Here is a 25,707-nt window from a genome sequence, read left to right on the forward strand (position 1 = left end):
CGAGGATTTGGGACTTTTTTCATGAAGTCGCAATTACTAGTCGATGCGTCTTATTGAACGGGTCTAACATGTATTCAGTTGTACTACCCTTTTTACAGCTTACGGTCTCGAAACAGCTAGTCCTACTCAAACGGCCGAACGTTGTCCTCGCATTACAAAAAGCCGTCGATTGATAATGTCCTTCAGATTCTTTGTCGCGGGCCCTTAGCAAGCCAAGCTACACTATCATAATTATTACACGCGACAGTTGGTTTGTTCTCAGGTCTCAGAAGTTAGATGGGTCGTCATGCCCATGATGTGCATAGGCAAGTCGTTATCTGCCGGGATGTGACACTGACTCCGTTTGTTCTCAGGAGTTACATATCGTGTGGGACTTGTAGGGACCTGTGAAACCCTGCGTTCCTGTCGAGTACGTATCAACACAGCTTAATATGCGAGGCCGCATGGGCCGCGTGCGTCCCGCCGGAATCTCTATGGTACGATCAGCAAGTTTTAACTTGGGCCCTCGATTATCTGAGCCACCATTCCCCAGCACTTCCCACTGCGTATCTCCATATATACAAATAAACAGTATAGCCGTCGGGAAATCATCTTCCCACAGCCGTTGGAGCACAAATGTACTAAAGGGATAGATTTTGGCCTTTCATGACTGTCAACTCAATCTGTGATCATGATATCTGGTGTAGCTATCTGCTTAGTTGCATTAATTGCCTACATAGCTTGGCGTAACACACAGCGGTACACTTTGAAAGATATCCGTGGGCCTGCTTCGCACTCATTCTGGCTAGGTGACACTCAATCTTCTTTTCAAACCGTGGACATACCTCATATACATCTGCAGGGAGCGAGAAGGTAGTTCGAAACGCTAAACAGGTGGGGGACCTGGAATTTCAATGGGCTCGCCAATATGGTTCAACTTGGATGGTTAAAGGATGTTTAGGGGTAATGTCACCAAGTCTTCCGACATTCCACCACTCACGAGTTGCATTAGGAGGAAGTTCTCTGGACCGCTGATCCCCGTGCTCTGCAATATGTCTTTCATACGTCTGGTTATAGGTTTTCAAAGAGAACCGTCGTCACTGAAACGACGCGCCTCTTCACGGGGGAGAGTATTTTGACTGCAGACGGTGCGTTTTTTACCTTTACTATCTTGGTAGTACACAACTCATCATCTTTCAGCCGTTGATCATCAAAGGCACAGAAAGATCATGAATCCTGCTTTTGGTGCTGCTCAACTTCGAACATTTTTACCTGTTTTTCGCCGTTCGGCAGCTCGGGTAAGGTAGTCAAGAAGTTTCATGGAAACCTGGCCGCTTATATTTTTATTTAGCTCTCACAGAAGTGGAAAGATATAATCCAATTAGGAGACAAGTCTGATGGATGTATAGTGAACGTCAGCGAGACTTTGTCCAGAATGACGTTAGATGTCATTGGCGAAGGTGTGTACTCGAAATATGTCTAATAGGTGTTGAATTCATGTGTATGGATTGCAGTGGCTTTTGACTACCGCTTCGGTGTCCTGAACGACAACGGAGTAGATAACGAGTTGGTGCAAGCGTTCAACAATCTGTTGTATGTTTCGCAATTTTCTGAGTCAGCTCCTATGTTAACACACGAATTTAGCATCGATACGCTGTTGAACCCATCTTCATGGGATATCATCTTCAAGTCAACCTGGAGATTGATTCCGCAACCGGTTTTGAAGTACTTAAAGTATTTGCCTTACAAAGAGTACCGCCGTTTCGCGACATACCTGCAAACAGCCATTCGAACAGGAAAGACCATCATCAACGAAAAAGCAGCTAGTACCGAAAAGGGCAGCAAGGACATCATCAGCATCCTCGGTATGTTCCTTGCCGAGGTATGATTCATGTATGATCGCTCACGAACCTCGGTGTCTTAGTACAGTCCAACCTCATGGAAGATGCACGAGCTCAGCTGAGTGAGAGAGAAATATTGTCGCAGATAGCGTGAGTGATGGATGGCATCGCGAATGATATGCCAGTTATTAATTGCCATATTCTAGCACCTTACTAGTTGCGGGTCATGATACTACCGCCTCATCTCTCACGTGGCTGCTATATGAACTCTCAAAGCACCCAGAGGATCAGCAACGCATCCGTGACGAGATTAAAGCAGCAAGAACGAGTGCGGCAGCCCGTGGCGATGATGATTTGCTGCCTAGTGATTTTAATAATATGGATTTCACTAATGCAGTTATTAAAGTTTGTCCACCGCTTGTTTCCAACATACTATTCTCATCTTCATTTATCACCAAGGAGGGACTCAGATTGCATCCTATAGTTCCTACATTGATCCGGGAAGCAGATGCAGATGATGTTATACCACTTTCTCAGCCAATTGAGACCAGATCAGGAAAGATTATCAATGAAATACCCATCTCGAAAGGCCAAGGCATCACAGCATCTATCTGCACTTATAACAGGTTGGTTCGATTGGTTATTGAGTTGATGGCCTGTAACTTAGATTATATTTCCCAGGCTCCAAAGCGTTTGGGGAGAAGATGCAGACGTGTGGAACCCAAGCCGTTTCCTGGACAATGACAGGGAAAAGTCATCGTTGGGAGTTTTCGCCAATCTGTGTGTATCTTCATTCATTACACTCTCTCGTGAGCTAAATTAGTCCGACACTCTCAGAATGACTTTCTGTAAGCTATTTAAAGCTCTTGCTCCTTCAAAAGCCAATCTAACGTGTTGTAAACCAAAGCGGCTGGTCTCCGTGGTTGTATCGGGTAAGCGAAACAGTCAACGAGTAGTATTATTGATCCTCATATTTCTGTGACTAGCTGGCGTTTTGCGTGAGTTCATGATCAGAGATACTGACCATTAGACTCACTCGTGAACTACAGAGTTCTGGAGATGCAGGCCGTGCTCGTGGAGCTTGTCGAGAACTTCGAGTACCGATTCCCCGAAGGTGTCGAGATGGTTCGATTGAATGCTGGACTCATGGTCCCTATGGTTGAGGGCAAGATGCATGAAGGTGTCCAGATGCCTTTAGAAGTCAGTGTCATTGCATGAATTGGGATGTCTCTGACAGAGGTGGTGGGTGCGGAAGATGACATTTGTAATAACTTGCATAGCATATGCTCAACGCCTGTTACGTCTCGTATCTCTTGGTAATCACGCGATATAGGGTAAAATAATGCGGACCATCATATACCTGACTTTGAGAAAACATTTTCCAAATTACCCGATAGGATATTCTATGCGAAAATAGGTCAATAGAATATCATATCGTATGTCAGTATAAAGCACAGCAAAACTGATGGCGGAAGTAATCGACGAAGAGTGTGAACAATAGGATCGAGCTGCGAAATGCGCGATGGACGTCCAACTTCTGTGTGATCCCAGGGTGAAGTTGCTACGTCCCAGATCGGTAGTGACTGTATGTAGCGCAGTCGTAGTAGAATTCAGTCATAAGTATAGAACTTCAATGAGGAGTAGTATCAGAGAGACAAGGGACCTAAACCAACAAATGCTCACCTTGTACTCAAAAGTGTCTCTTTATATGCCAAGAGTCCGACGACTGTCAGCTGTCGTCGTTCTGGACCTTCATGCCAATATATTGCAATGCCAAGGGTCCTGACATGATTGCTGTCCAACGAAATGGTACAAATACAGAAGGTAGGGCTGGAAGTCGAAGATTTATTGAGGTGGATGTGGTGCGGGAATACTGGCGGTATTCGTTTGTTTGCCCCCAAGAAGTCCTGCGAACCTTAGCTGACTGACAGTCAGGATTTCCTGCAAGATGTTCTTTTATTCGTGCAGTCAGATCAATCATTGTCCATCTCTTGGCAGCGAAAGAGCACCGGCGATAGTGATGAGGTCGTCCTTGCGTCTGTACGATGAAAGCAAGTCGTCGAATGCCTTCGTTTCGATATCTTCCTCAATGCGCGAGATCCGAATTCATGAGCTAGTCAACCCTTGACAGCTTCCTCTACGACTGGAGGAGCCGTAGTGACTTGAAAAATCCCTTCGAGACACACGCAGACTCTTGCTTTAGTCTTAAAGCTTTAAAAGTCTGCTGAGTGACCTGGACAACAAAATTGGCATTGCAGGAACTCGTGTACAGCTACTTGCAGGTGTCATTTGCAAAATACGCGAGCGCGACCTGGATCCTGGACTCATAGTTGGGGTCGGGAGTCGGTGGATGTCACACCACTTGTGCAACCGTGGTAGTATACGCCAGGCTGGTCACGAGCCTAGTGCTCACTGGCCTTGCTCACAGATTGCAGGGTTGTTGAATTTAATGTCCGACGTCGGCAGCCACGGCAGGTCGTGATTTTTTGCTGCTGTCCTGTTGAAAACATGAACTCTACCATTAATTTCTCAATGTATTTGTGTTTTTTCACTTGGAATATGCTATGTGTATGTAAAACATGCTCAGCGCTAGCAGCTGTGAAGTAGCTAAGCAATTACTTTTAAAATTGAAACAAAAGTTACGAAATAGTGGACCGTCATGATCGCGTAACCGATTATTATCACAAAATAGATTCTCCTCTCCAGCTGCCGCGCCGCGAATTCAAGCCCCTTGAACGGCAGATGTCTCTCCCAGTATTCTCCCTTCCGACTTTACCTGACGCGCCGCCTAAATCGATACTCGCTTTACAAGGTCTTGATCAAGCTTTAGTTGAAGCTGAAGTTGTCAATCCCTCCACTCGACTACCCATAATACCCGAAGGAGATGATGTTCACACTGGCTTATCCGAAAGGACGAGAAGGCGCCTCATAGAACTAGGGATTACTCAACTGTTTGCTGGTAAGATCCGTTAATCCACTTGCACACACATCCTGACAACTCTACAAGTCCAGACTGCACTTCTCCCTTTTCTGCTAGGTTCTTCCACCATGCGGAGGTCATTGTACGAACCGTTTGATCTGTTACGGGATGTATGTGTTTCCGCGCCAACTGGAAGCGGAAAAACACTCGCATATGTGCTCCCAATTGTTGAGGTAACGACTCGCGCAATTTTCGGAAGTCTTGATTGATTCGATGAGGTCAGATTCTGTCAACAAGAATTGTCACTCATCTCCGTGCTCTTATCGTTCTCCCGACGCGTGATCTAGTCATGCAAGTTCGAGAAACATTAGAGGCGATCGCAAAAGGACGAGGTTTGAAGGTTTGCTTGTTTTTATCTGGTCCTCAGTCAGCTTACATTCCGAATCCGCGCCTAGATTGGTTCAGCCACCGGACAACACTCATTCGCTCACGAGCAGTCGCAACTAGTTGCGGACATGTCAACCAAGTACGTTCCTCTCTGGATGTTAACCCGTGCTTTGTACCCGTACTGACTTTTGCGGAAGACTCTCTGGTGGATCGAGTAAAGTTGATATTTTGATCTGTACGCCAGGGCGCCTCATTGATCACCTCAACGGAACACCCAACTTTTCTCTACAACACCTCCGGTTCTTGGTCAGCCTCTTTGGTCTATCATGCTTTTTCTTGAATGACCGCCTCTTTTGCTAGGTGATAGATGAAGCCGATCGATTGCTTGCTCAGTCATTCCAAGACTGGCTAGCTCAAGCTCTTGCCGCCACGCAACCATCTCCCAGGATGGCCCCTGAGACAGCTGAAACCAAAAGCCCAACTTCCCTTTGCGATTCTCTTGCCCCCGCTTTTCTTCACCTCCACAGGGAAGTAGACTTACACACCGATATCGATGAAAAGAAACATGCCTCATGTCAGAAATTACTGTTTTCCGCAACACTCACCAGTGACCCGGGAAAGCTTGCGGCTCTGGACCTTCGAAATCCAAAGTACTTTGTTGTGCAAGGTCTATCTGAAGAATCAGAAATTGATGGTATTCCCAATATTATTGCAGAACGGTTCACTATGCCCGAGGCACTAAAGGTACGTGACGACAAATTCAATCCTACCAGAAGCCCACTCATAAATCACAGGAACACATGATAATCTGCGAGGCCCCTCAAAAACCATTAATGCTCTTCCATCTTGTACACAACCATTCCGTCCGCAATGCACTTGTTTTTACGAAGTCGTCCGAATCGGCCTCTCGTCTTGTCCGTTTGTTCGAATTCTTCGAGGCTGCTATATCCTCCAGCGAAAATCCAATTGTCGTTCGGTCATATTCGAGTGATCTTCCGACCAACGAGCGCAGGACCATATTAGAGAAATTCAAGGCCCAAGAGGTCCATCTGGGAGTTCAACGCATTTTGTTTCTGCGGCCTGATGTACTAACCAGACTTTAGGCTCATATGCTCAGATCTCATATCAAGAGGCATCGACATCAGTCATGTATCACACGTAGTCAGTTACGACGCACCGGTGGATATAAGAAAATATGTACACCGGGTTGGTCGAACTGCTCGCGCAGGGAGAACTGGAGACGCTTGGACGTTGGTTGAAGAACAGGAGGTATGTCGCTCCATAGACCAGCATAAGCCATTTTCGCTCATCGAACTTTCAGGCACATTATTTCAAATCTATGTTAAGAAGTGCCGGTCACCTGGGAAGGGTCCAACGGATGAGAATATCAGAGAAAGACACGGTTTCATTGTTATCGGCGTACGAGGTCAGTACACGTAATCTATTATTCCCGCGGATGTGTGAACGATAGATGCTGGCACCCTCTCAGATATCTCTGCGGAGCCTCCGGGATGCGTACACACGGTAACCCTGTTAACTGGCCGACGTCGACGTTTGTAGAGGATTGACGTTGATCACGATCATGTCCCCTACTGATTGCATTTGCAGCACTGCGCCTATGCGGCATTACATAATAGTCATCACAGCCGTTTTAAATTAGTCATATATGTCATGTTCGATCAAGCTTAGTAGGTTATTGGTTATTTTAAGCGACGGCCCGAGAATTTCATCAGCAGTATGACGAGTTTGCGTGGATAGAGTACTACTTGACAATCCAATTACCGGATTTCAGGTTAGCATCTCTTTTCTTTGTATACAGCCTCATGGCGCTCACTGAACGAGTCAAATTTCAAGATGTTGAGCTCGATAGCACTGAGAAGGCTCAGGTATCTGAGTCGGAGTCCATGTCAGACAATGGCCGAACCGTACAGTCCTTCATATCTCGGTAAGTACTCCCGACTTGTCTCGAGGTTGCGGTTGTAGGCTTCTGGCCTACCAGTAATTCGCGTTTCATCTTCCGCTTTGTATCATTAACCATCTCTCCTAGGTTCTTTCTATTTGGGAGGAATAGTAGTCCTCCTCCCCAAAGAAATCCATCCATGACGCAGACCTCATCCCTGAGGCCACGGCTGGCTTCGCCAGTCTTCTATGGTTCACCTGGATAACGCCTCTGCTTTCCCTTGGCTATGCTCGTCCACTCGAGTCATCAGACCTTTATCGACTCCAGGAAGAACGCGGCGCTTTGCCCATTGCCGAAGCTATTTTAGCATCCTTCAAGACCCGGCAAAAGAAGGCTGCCGAATACAACGACCGTTTGACCAAGGGCGAAATTAGCCCGGGTTTGAGGGGTTTATGGTGGTCCATAAAGGGCGTCCGCAAAGAACGCGAGAAGCAATGGAGGGAAAAGGACGGAAAACGCAAGGCAAGTCTCATTTTAGCAATGAATGACAGCGTCTTTTGGTGGTTTTGGTCTGCTGGTATTTTGAAAGTCATCGGCGACACAGCACAAATTACTAGTCCCCTTGTCGTCAAGGTCAGAACTTTTCTACAACATGACTTCTCCGATCATTCATGCTGGTGTCTGTAGGCGATCATTAATTTTGCCACGGTATCTTACACAAACCATCTAACTGGTCAATCAACGCCTGCAATTGGCCAGGGAATTGGCCTTTCATTTGGCTTACTGGCTTTACTACTCATCGCGTCATGGTGCAGCAATCACTTCTACTACCGTAGCATGACCAGCGGTGTCCTTCTTCGTGGTGGTCTTATCACGGCGATATACTCGAGATCACTTCAACTATCCGCAAGAGCTCGCGTCAACCTAAGCAATGGAGAATTAGTCAACCACATATCCACTGACGTCTCCCGGATAGATTTCTGCATGGGCTACTTCCACATGTCATGGACGGCTTTGATTCAACTCACTATTTGCCTGGTCTTATTATTGATCAATCTCGGCCCGAGTGCACTCGCCGGTTTTGCGCTTCTCCTTGTCGCGACGCCCGTCCAGACCTATGCTGTAAAACGTCTCTTTTCCCTTCGCATGAAAAGCATGGCGTGGACAGACAAACGTTCAAAGACTTTACAAGAGATCCTCAGCGGCATGCGTGTCATCAAGTTTTTTTCCTGGGAAGTTCCATTCCTGAAGCGTATTTCTGACTATCGACGGAACGAGATGGCGTACGTGAATATGCCATCTATTGCCCAGGTCTTTGTTATTCATCCCCCATCCAGATATATCCGCACCCTCCTGATCATCAAATCCGCGATGAACGCCGTTGCAATTTCTCTCCCGAGTCTCGCTTCTGTCATTGCCTTCGTCACATATTCGTTGACCGGACACAGTCTTACAGCGGCGAATATATTCACTTCGTTGACTCTGTTCAACTTGGCCCGCTTGCCTTTAATGTTCTTACGTGTGTCATTTATTGTTATTTGCAGTTCGTAATCTTACATATCTTTCCAGCCTTGTCTCTGAGCAGCATTGCTGATGCAGCCACAGCATGCGACAGACTGCTGGCTGTGTTCGAAGCAGAAACGCTTGACGAGATACTCGCCATAAATTGCGACCTGGATGCCGCCGTCAGAGCTGAAGGCGTCAGCTTTACTTGGGATGGTCTGCCCCCTCGGCCCGAGGATCCCAAAAAGAAGGCCAAGGGCAGCAAGATGGGCATGAATGCGGGCAAGCGAAAGCTTCCTTCAACACCTCCACCAGCTCTTGCAGATGATGGAAATATTTTCAAAGTCACGGACATTGACTTGGAAATTCCACGGGGCCAACTCGTTGCCATCGTTGGTGCCGTTGGCGCAGGAAAAACCTCCCTCCTTCAAGGTTTGATTGGCGAAATGCGACGGACTTCTGGTAATGTTGAATTCGGTGGCTCCGTTGGTTATTGTGCCCAAGTCGCTTGGATCCAGGTGAGTTTTCTGATTGGTCTTGGCATCGGTGACTCAGAGAAACATAGAATGCAACCATTCGGGAAAACATCTGTTTTGGTCGTCCATTTGAAGAGGAGCGTTACTGGAAGGCTGTTCGAGATGCATGCTTAGAGCCTGACTTGGAGATGTTGCCCAATTACGACCTTACAGAAGTTGGCGAGAAGGCAATGTCTATTCTTCGTCTTACAGGACTACTAACTGATGCTTTTCCATAGGGTATCTCACTCTCTGGTGGCCAAAAGCAGCGTATCAACATATGTCGCGCGATCTATTGCAATACCGACATCCAAATATTCGACGACCCACTGTCTGCTCTAGATGCACACGTCGGAAAGGCAGTATTCCAGAATGTACTGAAGAAAAATGCAGACAAAACTCGCATCCTGGTTACCCATGCCCTTCACTTCCTTCCTGAGGTCGACTTTATATATACCCTGGTTGACGGGCGCATTGCCGAACGTGGCACATACGCCGAACTCATGGCTAAAGACGGTGCATTCTCTAAATTTGTCTATGAATTTGGGTCAAAGGAGGATTCTACGAAGAAAGAAGAGAAAGCAGTGGATGGTCCAAAGATCGAAGACATAAAGATTCAGAAAGGATCCGCTGGGAAAGCGATGATGCAAGAGGAAGAGCGTAATACTGGTTCCATAAAGTGGGGAGTATACCGAGAGTATGTCGCAGCAGCTCACGGCCCTGTGCTCGTGCCGCTGTTTCTACTCTCTGTAATCCTCATGCAATGCTCCAGTGTCATGTCTTCATATTGGTATGTGATTTTCACATCTCGTAGTCATTTCACTAATGTAGCTCGTTAGGCTCATATACTGGGAAGAAGAGTGCGTGGATATCACAGACCCCTATAAATTGAAGTGCTCACCACTCCCATAGCAAATGGCACCAATCGACAGGATTTTATGTGAGTTCTTCTGTTGCACAGCACCGAAGCTCCACTGATGGTTGTCAATGCAGACCGGCATCTACGCCGCTCTTGGTGTCTCCCAGGCGTTGACAATGTTCATGATGGGAGGTGTACTTGCACTACTCACTTACTATGCTTCCCAGCAGTTGCACGGGGTCAGTGCCTCGTTACGTGTTGGTGGATGCTGATTTTAATACCATTTGCCAGAGATCAATTCAGCGAGTCATGTATGCCCCGATGAGTTTCTTCGAGACAACGCCTTTAGGCCGCATTATGAATCGCTTTACCAAAGGTAAGTTTGAAAAGGTTTCGACCACCTGTATTTTCATTTCTGACACAAGATGGAAGATATCGACACCGTGGATAATTTAATTGGCGGTGAGCACTTGTGCATCGAAATCCTTTCGTGAATCATTCTGATGAGAATAAATCCTGCGTTTTCAGATTCCTTCAGGATGCTCGCATCAACATCATCACAAATCATCGGGTCAATCATTCTCATATCCATCATCATACCGTATTTCCTTATCGTGGCCTTCTTCATCTTAATCTGCTATTACTATGCTGCACTATTCTACCGTGCGAGTGCACGTGAGCTGAAGGTCGGTCATTTTGATGAAGTTTGTCGAATTTCTACTGACGCAGAGGATCACAGCGTTTGGATGCACTCCTGCGATCCTCGCTTTATTCCCACTTTTCTGAGTCATTATCGGGCTTGACTACCATTCGCGCTTACGGCGAATTCGACCGATTCCGCGCAGAAAACACTCAGCTCATTGATGTCGAGAATCGGTAAGAACCGTAATTATACGCGATCTTGATCACTGTTGATGTTTTTCAGTGCTTACTGGCTGACGGTTGCCAACCAGCGATGGCTCGGCATACGTCTTGATTTCCTCGGCTCGTTACTGACTCTCGCCGTCGCACTGTTGACTGTCGGAATTCGATTCAGCATCTCTCCAGGGCAAACCGGTGTGACGCTCTCGTATATAGTCATGATGCAACAGGTAGTTCCGTTGTTCCTTTTTGTTCGAGTCTTATTTGACGATCCACTCAGTCTTTTGCATTCATGGTCCGTCAAGTTGCTGAGGTTGAGAACAACATGAATTCCGTGGAGCGTCTCGTGCACTACGCGAAAGAGGTCGAACAGGAGGCCGCGCATGAGGTCGAAGACAGCCCTGCGCCAGCCGACTGGCCTTCTCGTGGCGAAATCGTCATGAAGGATGCGGTTATGAGATACCGCCCAGAGTTACCACCTGTTCTGAAGGGCCTAAGTATGTCTCTCTCTCCTGGAGAGAAGATTGGTGTCGTTGGCCGGTGAGTATCTTTTTGTTCTGTGTAACTTCTGTGGCTTATGGGATGCAGGACTGGTGCTGGGAAATCATCCATTATGACCGCCATCTATCGTATGGTGGAACTAGCATCTGGGTCGATATCCATAGATGGCGTGGACATTTCGACCGTTGGTTTAGCACAGCTCAGAAGAAATTTATCGATTATCCCTCAGGATGCGGTAAGTGGCATGCGTAGCTTTTGTTCAAACTTGAGCTGAATATGCGACATGCTGCAGTTTCTTTGTGCGTGATAACGCGCCAAATATGGAAACCTGTTAACTGACCGTTTCAATAGTCTCCGGTACTCTCCGGACTAACCTTGATCCTTTCGGGCTACACGATGACGCCAAGCTTTATGATGCAATGAAGCGGGCATATCTTGTGGAGTCAGACAGTGATCTTCCGTCTAAGACATCGCCCCCTGCTGAAGGGCAGTCGGCGCCTAGATTTAGTCTTGACAGTCCTATCGACGACGAAGGCAGTAATTTGTCGATTGGACAACGTTCTCTTGTCTCTCTTGCGAGAGCTCTCGTGAATGACACCAAGATACTAATTCTTGACGAGGCTACGGGTAAGTCTGATATCTACCCTGGTAGCGGATACATTCTCATTGATTTCTATGTAGCTTCCGTCGATTACGAGACCGACAGCAAGATCCAATATACTATTGCCAACGAGTTTAAAGAACGCACGATCCTGTGCATTGCACGTAAGTTCGAGCAGACTTGTTGCTTTGCATTGGCTTGAATCACATATGTAGACCGTCTCCGGACTATCATTGGATATGACAGGATATGCGTGATGGATGCTGGGACGATTGCTGTACGTCCACATGTCTTTAAGTTGGCTTATTCAGTACTGACCATTTATTCAGGAATTCGATACTCCTGTTAATCTCTTCGCCATGCCAGATGGTATATTCCGCGGAATGTGCGAACGATCTTCTATCACTCTTGATGACATTCTCTCTGCATCCAAGCATGCAGCGTAATTTGAGCGTAATGCCTCGTACCTAGACTAGACTACATACAGTTTATTGCACATGAAATTTAAAGTGATGTTGTATGCAGAGATTACATACTAAAATACCTGCTAACGTTCTCACGCATGTCTTTTGGACGCCCACCATCAATTAACGTCGGATTCAAGACTTCCCCTCCAGATCGCGGTTCTTTTCCTCTGGACCATGATGGTTTGGCTCGCTGTCTTCATCGTGACATAACTAACTGATTATAATATGCAGGCGAATGCAAGGAACAGATGATGCAATACATGGCTTGCTTGCGCAAGAATTCTAGTGAATCCACCCCATGCAGAGTAATGAGCAAACAATACCTTGATTGTCGAATGACCAAGTATGCCAACGTCTGTTTTTGTGCTCTCAATAGCTCACATTTGTTGCAGAGGACTGATGGAACGTGATGAATGGAGGAATCTTGGACTAGTCAACCTTGAGGGAGATTCCGCCGAACCAACGCGCACTCCATCCTGAATGTATCTACACCTGCTCCACAAAACGAAATCCATGGAACATCGCAGACCTGACGAACATCTGGCTGAGGCGTGAGTTGCAACGAGCTGCAGTAATGGTCTAAGCATAATCATAAGCCGTTCCAGGTCTGAGTATCTATCAAATATTAGCGCACGATCTTTATCTCCTAACCGTGGACTCTGGAGCACTCGATGTATGAAACTAGCTTTTTCCATTGTCGTGACCCACCACGGCATGAAGCTACTTATATCGTATTAGCTTTTCATCACGCACGTTCCTCTTACCAACCAGTTCACCACCGGAACAATACTTTGATACCGCGGTCGTCTACTTGCATTCAATGGGTCGACGCACGTTACTATGAGTCGCAGAATGGCGCGTGCTACTCTAGTAACGAAACTGCAAAAGCAGCAGTGAATGATAGCCGGCAGGCCAGTGCCTTGCCTTGCCAGGAAGCGAACGTTGCAGCTGGCAGTGCCACCTGTTCAAATCGCTGGCAGCTGGAAAACATCGGGATCTTTTACTTGAACGTTCGTCTCGACACTGGTCGTTTTGAACGTTGATCCATAACCGGTGTTTTGCCGAATGCCGTGGTGGGCAATTCGAGAGAAAGGAGAGATCTTATATGAATTATGGACTGGCTGAGGTGGAAAAACAGATCCATCTCCTTCTCAAGCATGTGCATGAGTCCTTGACATCCGTTGAATGTGGTGGCATAAGCAGGCACAGGTGGAGCACCGACAGGAGAGTCACGCGAATTGGTTCCATTGTAGACATACAGATTCGCCAGTTATTGCATACTAAAGGGTAATGAATTCCATAAAATACTATGTAATCCATGAGACCCAAAAGCGAGATCAGCCTCTTAAGTCTCCGAGTCCAATCACCCCCAGCTTTGAGTCCATACCACCTGGAACTAAACTCGCCACTGTAGATATGACAATCTCATCTGGTATTTGTTGTTGTCGCAACACATCAAGAGTTTTGGCCGACAACTCATTGTGTGATTCGAGATCAATCTTCGAAGCGTCTGATGGAATGTACCACTCCTTGCTCCTGATAAGAGCTGGAACACTCTCGATATCATCATCCAACTCATCATAAAAGCAAGATTCGACGTTATACCATGCACACTTCATCAAGGCCTGGTTAGGACAGTGCTAAAGCAAGATACGGCCTGCTCTGGTGGAGCAATACGGAGCAGAATTCCTGCGAGGTAGAAGAGACTAGTATGAGCTTCTTTGCTAGTGACGTTGATGGAGGACTATTGGTAAGGGGGAGGGGGAGAGGAAGGAGTGGGATTGCGAAGATGTTTAGCAAGATGACTGGAATACACAGGTGCGGCGCCTGTGATCCACTCTTCGATATAGCCATCCCGGACCAAGTGAGCGTGCCAGCCGGAGCTCTTTGCAAGAGTGAAGGGGTTAAGGTGACCTCGGCCGATGGGGTAGGCAAAACATATTGCTGCAAGCAACAAGTGTAGCGATTAGGACTGAGCAGAGCTCCTAAAGTACCGAGCCTCATAAGGACTCGAGTCAGCTCCGACAGCAGTGAATTCACAAGGTCTTCATGTCAGGCGCTAGCTCTGTGTCTCTACTCCACCGCTCTTGTCCATGCATCGATCATGATCACTATGGGTCCCACAGTTGACCCAGCTGACTTTCCCACTGCTGTGTGATATCCGCTGTATTCTTGAGCGAATTCGCGGTCTGAACTGCATCTGCTAATGCCCCGGATCACGGTCAGCCAGGTCGCGCGCGACCACGGAGAAGTGACAATAATCTGCTTCTCGTTGACGGTCTTGGTCCCGGAAGTTTTGGCATCAGCATGTCTAATGATTGAAACGCGCAAACTGTCACTAGATCCTGGGAATGCCGCAGGATGGGACAAAGCAACCACAAAGACAAAGAAGCGGTGCCGATTCCTTCCGAACACTTGAGTGTCGACTCTCACCTGGCGCGGTCATCGATTACTGTCTTCCATGCTTTTTCGTCTGCCAACGATTTACTGATTAGTGATCTTATTACTAAAATCCTGCAGAACATCAAAAGAAGATTATGTTTTGTTTTTGAACAAAATCCACAACACATTGTTGACAAAGGGTGGACGATACTAGTAAGTGCACGAAGCGAAGGATTGATCAGCACATTCTGAATTTTCGTGTTTAACACCGCTCACAGTATATAGGATCCAACCTGGCTGTACCTTTTCTCCATCCCTCGTATTGGCGTACCGGTATGCCAATTATCTTGCTTCCCTTTCCCAGTAGGCCATAGAAAGGCGCACTAGACTTTGTGGTGAATCATAGTGTTTACTCCCATGAAGAACCGACTCACTCTTGAAACCGGTCACTTCTTCCTTGTCCTCTTCTGAAGATTCACCGCTCGCGTCAATTGAGCTGGCGGCTGGCGGGCGCCATTCTGGATGTGACGACCTAAACCAGTCTCTTCTACTGGTTAGCCTGTCGTTCTGTAAAATTTAGTTAGTTCCACATTCCATTCGTAATAGAAATAAGCTCACTTCTAGTTTGAGGATACCACGGCATTTGCCCCGGTGCTTGATCCAGAGTCCGGGGTAGTACCTGGAGCGTTTGTCAAGGCAGATGATCTTGCTACATCCGCAGCACCGGACGGATGTAGGCTGTACATCGTCGGTGTATTCATCATTCTCCAGGTCTTCTTTCCGCTCATCCTCCTTTTGTCTCCGCTTACTAGAGCTCCCGATGATGAAGTCATCGCGATTGCCGTTATTGATACTCCAGCTCCCGGGAGTAAGCTGTGGAGGGCTCGGTGCGTGTTGTGAGCCTTGGCTATCGGTGGGGGGACGTGAAGGGGAGAGCCCATGAAAGAGCCCTGTACAGACCAAATCGTGGTCATCAACGAGGCGATTGACTGTGGGCCAGTCGGTGCCATCATCATACACGAAAACGGCCGGACACTCTGACCTGCCACAATGTGTGGTATAGGTGCAGGTGGGCGTTTTGTGTGTGATGTTGCATTGGCTGGCGATGTAGCCATTGCTTGTCGAGTACATGGTAGCTGAGGGACTGGTGATTTTTTTGTGCTGGAAAAAATGCCCTCTAGTAGACGAGGGAGTTGTTGCAGTGGCACGAAGTTTTGTTTTCTTTAAGGCCTGCCTCGGAGTTGCATTGTTCACCCTTGAATACACGTGGTATTTTTTTTTTGATTCCGACTTCTGTCTATTGGAACAAATGTACCTTATGTTGGACAATACTAACTAGTTTAAGGGGTGCCTCTGCAACATTTGGACTCGCGAATACCCCAGCGTGAGGGTATCCCCCAGAGACGTGTCGTCCGTCAAAGATAAAGGACTGAGCTCCCTACCGCGCGTGTCTACGTCGCAAGGTACACACGCCACTCCAATGCAGGCAGTCGGCCCACTGTCATGACAGTCATTCACGACGGCCGATGTATTATCTGAGGCTCTTATCATTATTCTAGGTAAATTCCAACGCTTTCCGAGCCGCAGGTACATTCTACTTGTTGTGAAAGTGAACCTTGTCTACCATGATAGTTTCAGAAAAATTCATCAGCACAGAAGTCCTGGCCGCTGCCAGGAGCACTCTTCGATTTTCCCACATGCATGGAACTGTTTTAGGCCTACAATGGGGATGGTGAAAACACTTAGTCATGATGGTGCCTTTCTTGCTGAAGGTCAGTCCAGCCGCCGTCTTTTTGTTTAGTGTTTTTACATGAACAATGCCAGTTGCTGCATATATAGTTCTTCCAAATGGTGGGACTTGAATTCAAGCTTACAAGAAGCCGTACGTTCGGCACCCATGCTTCCGTTCAAGCGGCTTGTTGATTCGCACAATTCAATCCGGGGTGGAAATCAGCCGTGCCAGTTGCAAAAGTGATCTCCCCAGCTTGGCTGAAAAACGTATGATCAACGACTTCCAATCATACAAAAGATGGTTGATCTGGTAGGCTAATTGAACAATTGATCGGGCTCGAGCTCGATTACCGAGCATACTCATGAAGTTGAGGCATCCTAGACGCTCTTTCAAGAAGATCACTGATATTATTAAAACATAGCAAGGTCACATTTACTTTATCTGAATCATTATGTATCTCCACTCGCGTCGTGAATGCCAGAAATATTACGTTTTACTTACCGCCCTCCAGAAGCATTCCTAGGACTACCCGCTCTTCTGCGAGGAGGAAGCTCTGGAGTCGTAGACGGCCTACGAGAACTCGCATTACCACCCTCCGTTCCAAGGTTGAGCTCAAAATCCAATTTCCTAGCCATTTCCCTGTCCATCTCCTCCATCTGCCTCCTACGCTCCTCCTCATGCGCCTGCTCACGACGGGCAAGGTCACTGTCCAATTCTTCTTGCCGTCGCCGTTCCTCAGCAGCCCTGTACTCTCGCTCGCTTTCTTCCTGCGCACGCCGTGCAAAGGCAAGATCTGCTTCTTCCTGCTTGCGACGCTCGGCTTCTTCCGCTTCAAATTGAGCACGAGCAAAAGCAGCGTCGGCAGCCTCCTGATCAGCGCGCGCCTTGATGCGAGCAAGCTCAGCTTGCCACCTTCGTTCAGCTTCTTCCTCTTCTGCACGCTTGAGACGAGCCTCTTCTTCCCGTTTGTGACGGGCCTCTTCTTCTGCACGCTTCCGACGAGCCTCCTCTTCCTGTTTGCGACGAATCTCTTCTGCACGCTTTCGACGAGCCTCTTCTTCCTGTTTGCGACGAATCTCTTCTTCCCTTTTGCGACGTGCTTCCTCCTCTCGCCTGTTCCGCTCCTCTTCATGCCTCCGACGCGATTCCTCTTCGCGTTTCCGACGCTCCTCTTCGTCCCTTTGACGCGCATCCTCCTCGCGTCTTATCCGGTCCTCTTCTTCTTGTTTACGTCTGGCTTCTTCTGCCTTGCGCAGTTCTTCCTCGGCTCTCCTACGTGCCTCCTCTCGTTTGAGTCTTTCTTCTTCCTCCAGTTTGAGTCTCTCTTCCTCCTCTCGTTTGACTTTCTCTTCCTCCTCTCGTCGCCGTCGTTCTTCCTCCTCTCGTCGCCGTCGTTCTTCCTCCTCTAGTTTCAGTCTCTCTTCCTGTTGTTGTTTCAGTTTCTCTTCCTCTTCTCGTCGCCGTTGTTCTTCCTCCTCTCGTTTCACCCTCTCTTCCCCCTCTCGTCGCCGTTGCTCTTCTTCTCTCTGTCTCTGCTCCGCCTCCCATTTCAATCGTTCTTCCTCACCTCGTTTTTGTTCCTCAACGTCCTTCCATCTCGGTTCTTCATCCTCCTGTGGCCTGCTCTCTTCTTCAGCAGCTTGAGGTTGTGCTTCCTCTTCCTCGTGCTTCTGTGAGTCTACCTCCTCAACAGCCTTCCGTTCACCCACCACCTTCCGTTGTCCTTCATCCTGGGTGCGTTCCTCTTCGCGCTTCTTTTGGTCTTCTGGGACTTTAGGTACGGAAGAAGAGGCAGGAGGCAGGTTCGGGGGATTCTGGGAAGGGGAAGTTGGAGTGGCTCCCAAACCAAGTGCCGGTGAGACAGTTGGCGCGGCGTTCTGATATCTTTGCATAGGAGGAGACTGTTGTTCGCCTCGTGCTGCCGCCGGGGTCCCGTGTGGGCTTCCAGCGAGTGGCGGTGGCGGCGGCGGCGGAGAAAAATATGGTGCTCTGGGAAGAAGTTGAGATTGGGGAGGAGGAGCTGGGGATTGCACAGGGGGAGGCAGAGGGAAATAGGATTGTTGTTGGTATGGCTGCTGCTGAGGTGGTGTGGGTGTGTGTGTCTGAGGTTGCTGTTGGGTTGAATGAGCATATCCTTGCGGCTGTGGTGAAGAGGAATATGGTTGCTGATTGGGAAGTGGAGTGTATGATTGAAGTGGTGGAGGTTGGTATGGTTGAGCCGAGTAGCTCTGGGGATGAGGGGATGGTGTTGGCTGATATTGTGGTGCAGGAGGCGGAGCTTGATGAGGAGGGGGCGGGGGCTGATATTGCGGGATCTGAGACGGAGCCTGATGAAGCTGATACTGGTGAGGCTGCGGAGAAGATGACACATATTGCTGTGGTTGTGGTGAGGGCGGTGGCGCATGATTATGGGGGGTATAAGATTCCTGATATGATTGAGGAGGCGGAGATGTTGTTTGTTGAGGAGGAACATATCCTTGGGACAAGGGAGCGTATTGTTGGAGAAGCGGAGAAAGTGTTTGTTGAGGGGGAGTATATCCTTGCGACGAGGGAGAATATTGTTGGTGAGCTTGGCCCGACAGGTAATGATTGGGTTGCCATTGTCCTTGCTCACGATGAGGCTGTGATTCCGGCGTATGGGGTTGTGCTATAGGAAGCGAGGGTTGGTAATGCTCACTCAGCGGATCGTCTGTCATAGCCAAGGGTGTGCGAACTCCTAGAAGTTCTGGAGAAAGCTCATAAGGACGTTCTTGGACAGGAGTCTGTAACAATGATATTGGAGTTGGTGGAGTCGCGTAGAACAAGGGCGAGTCGCTCGCGCCTCCATTATTTGAAGCAGAAGTCCCAAAACGACCAGCACGTCCAGCAATCCCTGGGCGCAGAATAGTTGGTAGATGACCAGGCTTTCTCTGGGGTACTAAATCGTCCTCAGGAAGAGGGGGGAGCACATCAGTTTTGAGCTTCGGGGACTGTCGGTCGGGGGGAGAAGGATATTGTGATGAGGCATTGAGCTGACCTCTAGCAGGAAGTAAAGATGCAGGTAGTGTACTAGGGGGGACATAGCCTGTATCACGGAGCTGCACAGGCGTTGGATTCAGCACAGATGGTGGTCCGCCCTTTGGTACAGGATTATATGACTGCGGTCGTGTAAGACGATCTGATTGTTTGATTTTCGATGGACGACGATTAAGAGGGGGAGGACCATTTGCATAGAATGTCATCTCAAGGTATAACTCGCCTCTCGCTCCGCCTGAGGTTTCGAGAGGAACCCAGTCTGATAAGATAGTTTAAGCATACACCAAGCCAGGATTATAAGTCTCTCACCATCGAATTCGCCCGTTTTCAAAGTCGATTCGATGTCGACAATCCCTTTACCTAAGAGCTTATCCTCAGATCGAGGCTCATCCTTCCAGCAAGACACTTCCAGCTTTCTGTTGACACTGTCCTTACCAGGATCTACAAGAACAGGAAAGCGGAATTCTTCATCCCACACAGGATGCTGCCCGCCCTTGGGCTCTGGCTTGGTCCGTTGAGTCTGGCCAGAAAGAGATGCTTGCGCATATGGATCTTGCTTGTAGAAAGAAGGTTGGTGCAGATGACGAGCCTTGAGGATGACTACGATTAGCGTCCCAAGTTCCTTCGATTGTGACATGGAGCAATTTAAAGACAATTAATGGTCAGAACTGTGCTGGTCACTAGCTACTCTGCAGTGTGCACTGCCCGCTAAGTCGGCCCCAAGTGCACCGGTCGTCCGGTCAGTCTAAGTCACGGTACGTTACTGTAAGCTGTGACACGTGACACCACGCGTTTCTGGCGGTGGGAAAACGCGTCAATAGACTGCAAGACGCGCACAGTCTAGCTCATCATCGAACACGTCCACCATAGCTTAATGTCGGACAGAGCAAAGCGCGCAGATAGACTTTCTGCTCTTGCGGAACTAAAGCGAACTCGTGAAGGAGGCGCGCGCAAGTGGAAGGTGCGATATTGCCATTTGGCGGCTTGAAACCGTATCTCGAACGCGTCTTCACAGGCTCAAGAGGATGTGGCTATCTATGATGAGGTCACTGAGGACCAGTATAAGAAAATTGTGCGAGGGAGGCTGCAGAAGGATGACTTTGTCGTGGACGACGGCGTGAGCGGTTATATGGACAATGGGATGGACGACTGGACGGGCGCTGAGAAAGACGAAGACGAAGATGACGAAGACGACGAGTACGAAACAAAGAAGAAAAAGAAGGGTGAGTTTGATTGTATGTCTATACTTATAATATCTGACTTTGGCTTTTCAGCGAAGAAGGGCAAGGATGTTGCATCCAAGCCTAAAGCGAAGCCGAAAGCACCACCACCTACTGCCAAGCCTTCCATCAGCGTGTATCGCCCAGCTGTCTCAGCAGAGCAGGAAGATGACTTCATGGCCAATCTTCTTGGAGGCTTAGATGCCGTCTCAGCTCCAGCTGCAAGGAGGCCAAAAAAACGCAAGCCCTCTCCGTTATCAGATCATGAAGACATAAACTGCGATTCCTCTGATGGTCTTATAGACGACACTACTTTCAGCCTGCCATCAAGTGATTTCGAAGACGACTTTTCGACTATGATGAGCCCTAAGAAGAAGCCACGCACAACAAGTGGTGCTGGAATCACTCCCGCGATCGAGCGAATGTGCAAGTTGGATGTTCATAGTGGTTCGGAAAATGATTTTGATAACTCAATGGACTTTGAGGACATGGACATGGATGCCTTTATGGATGTTGATGACGAAGATCTTGATCTCAAACCGGCCAAGGGGAACAAATCTATTCTCGATGGCCTGGAAACTAAGCCCAAGGTCAACATTACTTCGGCACCAACCAAAACGGAGCCACCTTCAGCGCCAACTTGGCTATCTGTCTACGACTCTCTTGCTGTCGCTTCCGACGAAACCTTAGGTTCTGGTTCTTCCTCCTCAACTTCTAAATCTTCTGTCGATGCTCTCGAACCCGATGGCACTCTCCGCTTTTTCTGGCTAGATTACCTTGAACATAATGGCAAGCTCTTTCTCACTGGTAAAATCAAGGACAAAACCTCCTCGACTTGGGTATCCGCATGCCTTGCCATTGAGGGGCTTCAGCGTAATTTGTTTCTACTCCCGCGTCCGCTACGCGTTGAACAAGAGGAGACCGAAGAAGGCGAGTATGTGATGCAAGAAACTGACGTCGTGCCAAGCCAATCAGATGTGTACGAAGATTTTGAGCGAGTACGGAAGAAGCTTGGTATCAAGGGGTGGAAGGGGAGATGGGTTCGGAGAAATCATGCATTTGATGAGAAGGACGTACCGAAGGAGGGAGAATGGATGAAAGTATTGTACTCTTTTGAAGGTAACCCTCAATTACCGAACTTTTGCAAAATACTCACTGTATGTGGATAGAGCCCCAAGTCCCTATGAACGCCTGTTCGCCTAATATTGCTCGAATATTTGGGACGAACACAAGTGCGTTTGAGCTTTTTGTGCTCAAGCGCAAGATCATGGGGCCGTGCTGGCTTGCTATCACCAATGCGGTTATCGAGAACAAAGGTGTAAGGCTGCTCAGGAAAGATTCCTTCGCTCTTAGCTGATAATATATTCATGAAGATTTCGTGGTGCAAGTTCGAAGCCACGGTGTCAGACCCCAAGAACGTGACACCCATGGGAGACAGCGCTCCAGAGCCTCCCCCTTTAACAATAATGAGCCTCGCAGTACGCACCGTTGTCAATCATCGCGAAAACAAGCGGGAAGTTGTTTGTGCCACAGGACGCATATGGCGAGATGGTCAGTTGTCTTGCAGCTCTACTGAAGAACATTGCTGACTTGATAGCGCATTGTGTAGTTCAACTTGATGATCCCACACCCCCCGAACAACTCCCGTGCTCTGTGCACACGTTCGTCCGTCCTCTCGACAGCTTCCCTGCGAAATTTGAAGCACAGGCGCGAGCAAATGGAAAGGGCTTAATCTCACCGATGAAGAACGAGCGGATGCTGCTCAACAACTTGCTTGGTGGCTCTCTCTTTCAATTGCAGTGCTTTTCAATCGTTAATCGCATATCCTACAGTCACGCTGCACAAAGCAGACCCCGACGTCATTGTTGGTCACGACTTTCTCGGTGTTTCCCTTGATGTCCTCCTCGGCAGAATGAAGGACCTCAAGGCGGATCACTGGTCACGCCTTGGGCGGTTCAGGCGCTCGAAATGGCCACTTATAGGACGTCAGGGCACAAACATGCGCTTTCTAACTGGGCGCCTGCTTTGTGACCTCGCCAGCGATGGTGCACGAGTCAGTTTCACATCGACTTCTGTGATACAATGACTGATGAATCGGCGTCAGAGCATGATTGCCTCCACGACGTGGTCCCTCACCGAGATGTGCAAAACTCATCTCAAGTCAGACAGGCAGGACATTGACCCAGATGACACCGCAGCATACTTTGATGGTACCGTGTCATCCCCAGACATGCTCATGACGTTTGTGCGACATTGTGAGCTCGACGCTCATTACCAAATGGCCATCGCATCGAAGGTGCAGGTTCTGCCTCTGACAAGACAGCTCACAAACCTCGCTGGCAATGCATGGTGAGTTCCTTTGGTCGGTGATTTGGTCATTAATGAATCTTGGCCTCAGGAACAAGACGCTGAATGGTGGTCGGGCTGAGCGGAACGAGTACATTCTTCTGCATGAGTTCCACCGCTTGAAGTACATCTGTCCTGATAAGACATACGGCAAGAAAGTGACAAAAGTAGAGCCCGAAGCAGATGACGCAGACGGCGAGAGGGGCGGGGGCAACAAGTCGAGCAAAGGAAAACGGGACAAGTTCAAGGGTGGCCTCGTGTTTGAGCCGAAGCGTGGACTTTGGGACAAGTATATCCTTGTCATGGACTTCAACTCGCTGTATCCGAGTATCATCCAGGAGTACAACATTGACTTCACTACCGTCGAGCGCTCGCAGGAGGATGTAAGTGACTAAACTTGGATTCATACTTTGGTGCTGACACCTGAGTGCAGGACGATGATGATAAGATACCAGACCCTCCGCCACCCGAGGTGCCTCAGGGTGTCCTTCCACGACTTATTGCAACACTAGTCAGCCGGCGGCGACAGGTGAAGTCACTTATGAAAGATCGTTCTATCTCGCACGCGAAGCTACTGCAGGTTCGATGGTCGATGTTGTCCCTTTGACTACTTGCTCATACTTGATCTTTGTCACAGTATGACATCAAACAACAAGCATTAAAGCTGACGGCGAACAGTATGTACGGCTGTCTTGGTTTCGAGTACTCGCGATTCTACGCCAAGCCTCTCGCTGCTCTGACTACTTTCAAGGGTCGGGAGATCCTGACCCACACCAGGGAGCTTGCGGAGAGTTTACAACTAGACGTGAGTACATCTCTGATACGTGTCAGTGGATTTCTCTGACTCATCATAGGTTGTCTACGGCGATACTGATTCGGTGTTCGTCAACTCCAACGTGACAGAGCTTTCCGAGGCACTAAAAATCTCTGCCGAATTCAAGAAGGCTGTCAACGATCGATATAAGCTTCTCGAGATAGACCTTGATGGTGTCTTTGCACGTCTCTTACTCTTGCAGAAAAAGAAATATGCAGCTTTGAAGGTGGAAGAGGGATCACGAACATCCACGGAAGTTAAAGGTTTAGACATGAAGCGCCGAGAATACTGCGCTTTATCGAAGAGCGTGTCTCAGTAGGTCATACTTTGTGTTTGTGTTGACTCGGTTTAAGCCCGCACTTTCCAGATACGTCTTGGAACAAATCTTGTCTGGCGAACCAACGGAGGTTGTGGTAGAGAACATTCACGAGTATCTTAATACCATCGGCGAAAATGTTCGCGGCGGAAAGATCAAATTGGAGGATTTCATTGTATACAAGGTACCCTCCAAAAACTCTTTTCAACGTTTCTTGGTCAATCTCACGCACGGCCCAGCGCCTAGGCAAAAACCCAGAAGACTACCCCGATGCTAAATCTCAGCCTCATGTGCAAGTCGCTTTGAGATTAAAAGCAAAGGGTGGAAGCGCCCGTAACGGCGACGTTATCCCCTATGTGTTCTGCGTCGCTCCTGGTGAAGAGAGCGTGAAGACTGCACAAGCAGATCGCGCTAAGCATCCAGACGAAATCAAGAGGGCTGCAGGGGAACTTACCGTGGATTACGAGCACTACCTTGCCAACCAGGTCCTACCACCTATTGAGCGACTGTGTGAGCCTATTGAAGGGACAGATAGGGCACGGCTTGCTGAGTGCCTTGGTGAGCGTTGAAACACCGATGCCTGCAAACTAAATTCAACTCAACGTTTGTAAAAGGACTGGACCCGGGACGTTATCGTATTAGTGGAAGCACGCCGGCCGGATCAACGCTCACAACATTAGATTCCCTCGTCTCTGATGCAGAGCGATTTCGCGACGTGGCCCCATTCCTTGTACGCTGCCGCGGGTGCGCAGGACAGATGGCGTTTCCTCCGGTCTACGATCGAGATGTATGTGACTGCATCCCAATTTGTCCTTAGGACTGTCTGACATCGAACAGGCGTCGATTCTGTTGTCATCAGGGCCAACCTGCCCCGCGTGCAGCGCACCGCTGGGTTCGGCGAGCCTGCAAACGCAGCTTGAGGTGCAGATTCGGTCGTTTGTGGCACAGTACTACGAGGGATGGGTTGTCTGCGATGATGCAGCGTGCGGGTACGAGACGCGGTCGATGCGGATGTATGGCTGGCGGTGCGGAGCGCATGGAGGCTGTAAAGGTAGAGTGCAGTTCAAGTACGGGGACACCGAGCTGTACACCCAGCTCCGGTATTTTTCGACACTATTTGACATTGAGAAAATCACCAAGGCTGCACAGGGCAGCGCGAGAAGGGGTAAGCGTTAATGCAGTTCATCAACCGACCGAGATATCTGACAGTTTGCATACAGAGGAAATCGTGGCTGTTGCAGCAAACAATGACCCATTCCTCAGGGCGATGTCGAAGACAGTGGACAAATATATGGAACAATGTGGACGATGCTGGGTCAATCTCGGTGCATTGTTTTCTAACATGAACCTCTGAGTTCAGGCTCAAGGAATCGCGCATACGATATTCATATTGCTACAGTACAATAGTGTCTTAGGTTTACCTTCTGTGTATTAACACCAGAACAGCGCTGCAACTTACAAATAGCATAGCTTCGAAGATGTGGGACCTGTCTTCACCTCAACTGCTATTCACAATGAGCAAAATAATGTCGGAAAAAAGTTCACAGG

At 48.5% G+C, this 25,707-nt stretch overlaps 7 protein-coding genes across 7 annotated transcripts; 4 read left to right on the forward strand and 3 right to left on the reverse strand.

Annotated features, from left to right (window-relative positions):
* Positions 1-394: 394 nt before the first annotated feature.
* F5891DRAFT_410999 (cytochrome P450) lies at positions 395-3,190 on the forward strand. The gene is made up of 16 exons (XM_041371730.1): positions 395-476; positions 533-788; positions 842-942; positions 992-1,127; positions 1,180-1,277; positions 1,331-1,439; positions 1,494-1,572; positions 1,624-1,844; positions 1,904-1,970; positions 2,027-2,225; positions 2,280-2,446; positions 2,502-2,600; positions 2,658-2,668; positions 2,728-2,752; positions 2,807-2,818; positions 2,870-3,190. The coding sequence occupies exons 2-16, from the start codon at positions 671-673 to the stop codon at positions 3,036-3,038; spliced, it is 1,611 nt and encodes a 536-aa protein (XP_041224988.1). The 5' UTR covers positions 395-476; positions 533-670; the 3' UTR covers positions 3,039-3,190.
* Positions 3,191-5,997: 2,807 nt separating this feature from the next.
* Positions 5,998-12,313, forward strand: F5891DRAFT_1129034 (ABC transporter; the record flags this gene model as incomplete). Its single annotated transcript, XM_041364348.1, has 22 exons — positions 5,998-6,005; positions 6,116-6,170; positions 6,475-6,553; positions 6,617-6,651; positions 7,202-7,660; positions 7,715-8,310; positions 8,365-8,546; positions 8,597-9,048; positions 9,096-9,233; positions 9,285-9,839; positions 10,039-10,143; positions 10,196-10,280; positions 10,337-10,366; positions 10,433-10,590; positions 10,644-10,780; positions 10,830-10,995; positions 11,046-11,305; positions 11,354-11,505; positions 11,618-11,893; positions 11,948-12,031; positions 12,083-12,144; positions 12,197-12,313. The coding sequence occupies 22 exons, from the start codon at positions 5,998-6,000 to the stop codon at positions 12,311-12,313; spliced, it is 4,191 nt and encodes a 1,396-aa protein (XP_041224989.1).
* A 116-nt stretch (positions 12,314-12,429) lies between these two features.
* On the forward strand, positions 12,430-12,814 carry F5891DRAFT_953980 (uncharacterized protein; the record flags this gene model as incomplete). The annotated part of the gene is made up of 3 exons (XM_041375227.1): positions 12,430-12,514; positions 12,566-12,677; positions 12,727-12,814. The coding sequence occupies 3 exons, from the start codon at positions 12,430-12,432 to the stop codon at positions 12,812-12,814; spliced, it is 285 nt and encodes a 94-aa protein (XP_041224990.1).
* An 857-nt stretch (positions 12,815-13,671) lies between these two features.
* F5891DRAFT_1189866 (uncharacterized protein) lies at positions 13,672-14,188 on the reverse strand (the record flags this gene model as incomplete). Its single annotated transcript, XM_041367226.1, has 2 exons — positions 13,672-13,959; positions 14,012-14,188. The coding sequence occupies 2 exons, from the start codon at positions 14,186-14,188 to the stop codon at positions 13,672-13,674; spliced, it is 465 nt and encodes a 154-aa protein (XP_041224991.1).
* A 1,146-nt stretch (positions 14,189-15,334) lies between these two features.
* F5891DRAFT_917965 (uncharacterized protein) lies at positions 15,335-15,751 on the reverse strand (the record flags this gene model as incomplete). Its single annotated transcript, XM_041373741.1, has 1 exon — positions 15,335-15,751. A coding segment is annotated over one exon (417 nt), but the record flags the coding sequence as incomplete, so codon positions are not given.
* Positions 15,752-19,397: 3,646 nt separating this feature from the next.
* F5891DRAFT_1129036 (C2 domain-containing protein) lies at positions 19,398-20,100 on the reverse strand (the record flags this gene model as incomplete). Its single annotated transcript, XM_041364349.1, has 3 exons — positions 19,398-19,466; positions 19,574-19,722; positions 19,773-20,100. The coding sequence occupies 3 exons, from the start codon at positions 20,098-20,100 to the stop codon at positions 19,398-19,400; spliced, it is 546 nt and encodes a 181-aa protein (XP_041224993.1).
* A 156-nt stretch (positions 20,101-20,256) lies between these two features.
* F5891DRAFT_1164619 (uncharacterized protein) lies at positions 20,257-25,639 on the forward strand. The gene is made up of 17 exons (XM_041365362.1): positions 20,257-20,424; positions 20,479-20,686; positions 20,738-21,802; positions 21,853-22,001; positions 22,057-22,234; positions 22,293-22,460; positions 22,516-22,736; positions 22,788-23,032; positions 23,082-23,412; positions 23,463-23,609; positions 23,667-23,834; positions 23,884-24,158; positions 24,211-24,343; positions 24,399-24,717; positions 24,774-24,946; positions 24,997-25,324; positions 25,380-25,639. Exons 1-17 carry the CDS (start codon positions 20,338-20,340, stop codon positions 25,511-25,513), a joined length of 4,329 nt encoding a protein of 1,442 aa, XP_041224994.1. The 5' UTR covers positions 20,257-20,337; the 3' UTR covers positions 25,514-25,639.
* The last annotated feature ends 68 nt before the right edge of the window (positions 25,640-25,707 follow it).

This window comes from Suillus fuscotomentosus, assembly GCF_016647785.1.
Source record: "Suillus fuscotomentosus strain FC203 chromosome Unknown F5891scaffold_33, whole genome shotgun sequence".
Taxonomy (NCBI): Eukaryota; Fungi; Basidiomycota; class Agaricomycetes; order Boletales; family Suillaceae; genus Suillus; species Suillus fuscotomentosus.